This window comes from Notolepis coatsorum (genome assembly GCF_963971535.1).
Source record: "Notolepis coatsorum genome assembly, chromosome: 14".
In the NCBI taxonomy this organism is placed as follows: Eukaryota; Metazoa; Chordata; class Actinopteri; order Aulopiformes; family Paralepididae; genus Notolepis; species Notolepis coatsorum.
In genome coordinates, this window is record NC_140178.1 from 91568104 (window position 1) to 91573052 (window position 4949).

Below are 4949 nucleotides of genomic sequence, written 5' to 3' on the forward strand. Positions count from 1 at the left end.
AGAAATAGTGGAGGAGAGAGAGAGAGAGGAGAGAGAGAGGAGAGAGAGAGAGAGAGAGAGAGAGAGAGAGAGAGAGAGAGAGAGAGAGAGAAAGAAAGAGAGTGGAGGGGAGAGAGAGAGAGAGAGAGAGAGAGAGAGAGAGAGAGAGAGAGAGAGAGAGAGAGAGAAGAGAGAGAGAGAGAGAGAGAGAGAGAGAGAGAGCAACGTTGCCTAATTGTTATGCAAGATTACACAGGCAGAAATAAGCGCAGACCAAAGGGTTCGTATATAACGATGTCTGAGTGACGGCTAATGTTTTTTTGAAAGCCGATAGGAGCTTTCCCCCTCGCGGCGGGGGGGGGGGTGCTTTGACATAGAGGGGAGGCGGTCTTACCAAACACACACTCACACACACACACACACAATACACTCCCTGCTCCCACTGGTTCAAGTTAGGATAGACGTCCTCGGCTGAACTTGACATTACAAATAGAGCTGCAGCATTCCAAGTAGAGCATTGAGTAGACTAGAGGTGCTGGACGCAGGACGAGCGGTAACATTGAGTAACAACAGTGTTCAGTAGTAGTGCGGCATTGAAACCGTCCAGCGGCTCTGAGAGAGAGGAGAGTGACGAGCGCGTCCTGAAGACGCTCCGAGAGAGTTGGAGACGCACATCGGCGGGAGAGAGAGAGATCATCTATTCTACCTCGTGTTCTACCTCGTGTTCTTTTCAGGTGAATATATTTATTTTCTTTGCATTTATACGGTCTAACTTGTTTTCAATCCTTTTTAATTGTTTTAAAGTGATGATTTTAGCATATATTTCACTTCGATTTAACGGCGAATGAACCACGCGTAAAGTAGCATCTGCGTCGAAATAAAAATGCGAGATAACAATAAGGCTATATAACCACGAACCATATGGACACGACTTTGAAAGATTCACTTGTGAATTATGTCTACATCTTCCATTCATCGTTCGTTTTACAACTCGTGATGTTTTAACCCAGGTCAGCAGAACAAACTGACGAGGAGGAATCTGCCCTTCAAATGGAATTTCATTATCATTTCATATCATTATTTCATATCATTTCCGTTTTCATTTTCCTCATTCGTATCTCTGGTTTCAAGATAATATGACGGTTGAACCCATTGTGCTGTAGATATTATAACTATTTCGTGTTGAACAATTAAGTTATAACTAACTTGCCCATAATTGCTTATATCAAAATAACAAAGACCCAGATCAAGTCTATGTAAGGCGAAGGGTCGAGTTGCTAATTCAGGTCAGTGTTCAGATGTTTCAAGGAACTGACGTGAAGCTCAATGAAGATGATCGCGTCTGACCAGCCGGCATGTAGGTCACCGCTAGTGTGCTGTATACTGTATACTGTACTGTAGCACCAGTAGCCTACATTCACTCAGCCTGCATGGGACATTCCTGTGGTTTACATTTGTAGCCTAAATATACAGCATAGAATAGAATCCAAATGACACTGCAATACTACATCGTATTATTCTTCTAAAGACGAGATTAACATAAAATAAAACTGAATTAGGTTCCCTGATTAGTAACCTCGTTCCCAGTTTTATCTCAGTGAGAGATAAAAACCTGTTTAGTGACGTCGAAACAACTATATATAGGCCACTTTCTATTTATAAAAAAAAAAGTTTGATTCTGAAACAACAAATCGCGTCTATTCAGTATTCATGTCATATGTCATAAATTATTAACAAGGTTTTATTCTGAAACAACAAATCGTGTCTATTCATGTCATATTGTGCAAGTTGCTCCCATTTCACTGGAAAGATGTAATGGTGGTGTTACATAATATCGTGTTGTAATGGCTCTTGCGTAACCACTAAATCTCTTTTGTTATCTCATTTGTGGTCACTAGGTGGAGCTGTTGCTGCATCATTGAGAGGTAGAAGCACTCGAGGTCTCATCACCACTTGGAGCCATAATACAGTGGTTCCTCTCAACTCGGCTTAACTGAACAAAGTGGGGAATATTGAGATTTGATTTAGGCAAAGAGTAATTTAAACCTGAACGTGATGTATGAAGAGGACTCCCAGGACATGCAGGGACAGCAGGACGTGCTACAGACCCTGGAATCGCCCACAGCAGCAGGAGGAGGAGGGGCAGCTCCTCTGTCGTTCACAGACGAAGCCGTGTCCATCCTGACCTCCAGCAGCCTGTTGGCCCGCTCCCTGCTGGGCCGCACCTCCGCGCTGAAGCGCAAGGAGAGCCCCAACTCCGCCTGCAACCTCCGACGCAAGCGCGAGTTCATCCCCACGGACCGGAAGGACGAGGGCTACTGGGACAAGAGGAAGAAGAACAACGAGGCGGCCAAGCGCTCCCGAGAGAAGCGCCGGGTCAACGACATGGTCCTGGAGAACCGCATACTGGCTCTGCTGGAGGAGAACGCCCGTCTGCGGGCGGAGCTGCTGGCCCTGAAGTTCCGCTGCGGCCTGGTCAAGGACCCCTCCAGCGCCCCGGTCCTGCCCCTCGCCTCGGCCCCCTGCGCCCCTCAGACCCTGACCCCTCACTACTACATTTCCAGGGGAGACGGAGGCCTCTCTGGCGGCCTGGCTCCCCATCCCAACGGTCAGCCCGGACAGCTCCGAGGCTCCAGGGACACCATGTCGGAGGACTCTGGGTTCTCCACCCCCAGTGGCTCCAGCGTGGGAAGCCCCATCTTCTTTGAGGACAGGCTGAGCGACCAGGGGAAACTGTCGCCGCACAGAGCGGAGGAACTGGGCTACGAGCTCCATCACTCCCCCGCCGACGCCCACGGGCACCACCACACCGCCGGGCCAGCGGCACACTTTCACGGACAGCCGCCCAGGTCCACGGTTCTGAAGCCGGACCCGGCGGAGGCGATGAGGAACCTGCCCTACAAGCTGCGTTTCAAGATCCCCAGCGGCGGGGAGGCGGGCGAGGCTGGAGGTGACAGACGCAGCCCCGCGCGGGAAGGCCCCAGAGGACACGGACTGACCGCGGTGGAGACGGGACCGGGGCACACGGGCCCCTGGCTCCAGCAGCAGCAGCAGCAGCAGCATCATCATCATCATCATCACCACGAAGGGGAGGAGGGCAGGAGAGGGAGACAGTCACCCCAGTACCACACCTCGGCGAGCGGCTACGGCCTCCCGCCACCAGCCCAGCAGGGACACACGGAGTTCCAGAACGAGAACAGCCTCCTCAAGTCACACCTCACCTCCCTCGGCGAGGAGGTGGCCCAGCTCAAAAAGCTGTTCTCAGAACAGCTCCTGGCCAAAGTCAACTGAGAACAGTGGACATTTACTGATCTCTGGACTGTAAAAGACAATAAAAAAAAATATATATATATATTTTTTCATTTACAAAAGTTGGCTATGATACTCCACAATTCCACCAGTTTTATCTTTTCGCTTTTTGTCGTCCCGGTTTTAAACATTGTAGTCTATTGTATTACGTCGCTCGAGGCTCTCATCTCATACTGTGCTGTCTAGAGAATCTGCTAATAATTAGTAGGAGTTTCTATCTGAGTGCAGAGTGCACTGTAAAAACTGGGATTGGGGTTAATTAATATTTATTCAATAATTATTAGTAACCTATACATAATAAAAAATACTATATGCCGTTTGAAATCGAATTGAGCTGAATTCAATTAATTTGAACCATTTATGAATAGCATTTTACAGTTTTGGTTGAATAAAATTGGCAGATAAAAAATTACGCTCAGTTTTTACAGTGTGCACCCTCAACAGCACGGCACGCCAACGAGAGGCTGCGCTAAATCTACTTGCACTTTATTATATCAGAACCTTGCTTGCTACAACTACAACGTCCTGTATGACCGACAGACTAACTGTTAAGTTATATATTTGCACTTATTGTTACCATTATTGTCTCATACTGTAACTCCTGTAGATCAGGGGTTCTCAAACTTTTTTACACCACAACCCCATTTTATTTAGGATTTTGTTTGGTGACCCCACACTTAATGTATCGTGTAATAATTTCAATGTGGAATTAAGGAATATCAAAATAAAAGCACACGTTGTTGAACTTGATCATGCATATTTATTAGAACATTTGATTACAGCACTATGTTATCAATATACATTTATAAAACGAGGCATATTTAGCCAAAATATGTTGCCAGAACATTAAAAAAAGAAAAGAAATTCACCTACCCACGGCCACGACCCCACTTTGGGTCGTGACCTGAGAATCGCTGCTGTAGATGGATGTTCTGTGGATTGTATTGACTTGTGTGTTTCCGCTCATTCTCTTCTTCTACTGTATTTCCCTGTCCTTTGTTTGCATCTTTGAGCTCAGCACACTCGATTGCAATGTATGTATTTTATACTACAAATGGCGAATAAATGTGACTTGACTCGACTTGTGTAATCTTGTGTTGACGTCCGTCTGCTCAAAATCCGTTGACGACTGCTGCTCAAAGCGGGTAGTCTTGTCACTGATGGATTTCTGTACTTCATACACTGTGGCAACTGAAAAACACACCCTTGGCTTATGCAAGATAAACACAGAATTCTGTAGTCTACTGACTAATTTCTGCACCACAGCCCAAATAATTTTTTTTACAAATAAACTGTTTCCATACTGAAAATATATTTTTAGTATATGTAGTAAGTAATACAACTTTTAACACACTACAACTCAAGCGTTTACACTATGGATACTAGCTAATATCCCAGTTAAGGTAAACACTAGGAGTGTTTACACTATGGATACTACATGGTTCGCACAAGGTCCTTGAAGTCCTTAAAGTGCTTTATTTTTTACCCCAAAAAGTCAAGGCCTGGAATTTCTTGAAAACAGTAAATTTTTAACAAGGTGCTTAAAAAGTCCTTGAAATGCAAATCAACCATTCGCATTGAACGTTTTGTTCATCCATGATAAACATTTTCTGAATCAAGAAATTTTTCTTATCAATTAAAGTGTAACTAATTGTCGGAAA

At 45.4% G+C, this 4949-nt stretch overlaps 1 protein-coding gene across 1 annotated transcript; it reads left to right on the forward strand.

The window, feature by feature from the left end:
- Positions 1 to 441: 441 nt before the first annotated feature.
- Positions 442 to 4369, forward strand: nfil3-6 (nuclear factor, interleukin 3 regulated, member 6). Its single transcript, XM_084328448.1, has 2 exons — positions 442 to 713; positions 1878 to 4369. The coding sequence occupies exon 2, from the start codon at positions 2035 to 2037 to the stop codon at positions 3268 to 3270; it is 1236 nt and encodes a 411-aa protein (XP_084184574.1). The 5' UTR covers positions 442 to 713; positions 1878 to 2034; the 3' UTR covers positions 3271 to 4369.
- Positions 4370 to 4949: the final 580 nt, after the last annotated feature.

Coding starts and splice junctions, on each gene's coding strand:
- nfil3-6 (XM_084328448.1), top strand. CDS start 2,035: ATGTATGAAGAGGACTCCCAGGACATGCAGGGACAGCAGGACGTGCTA.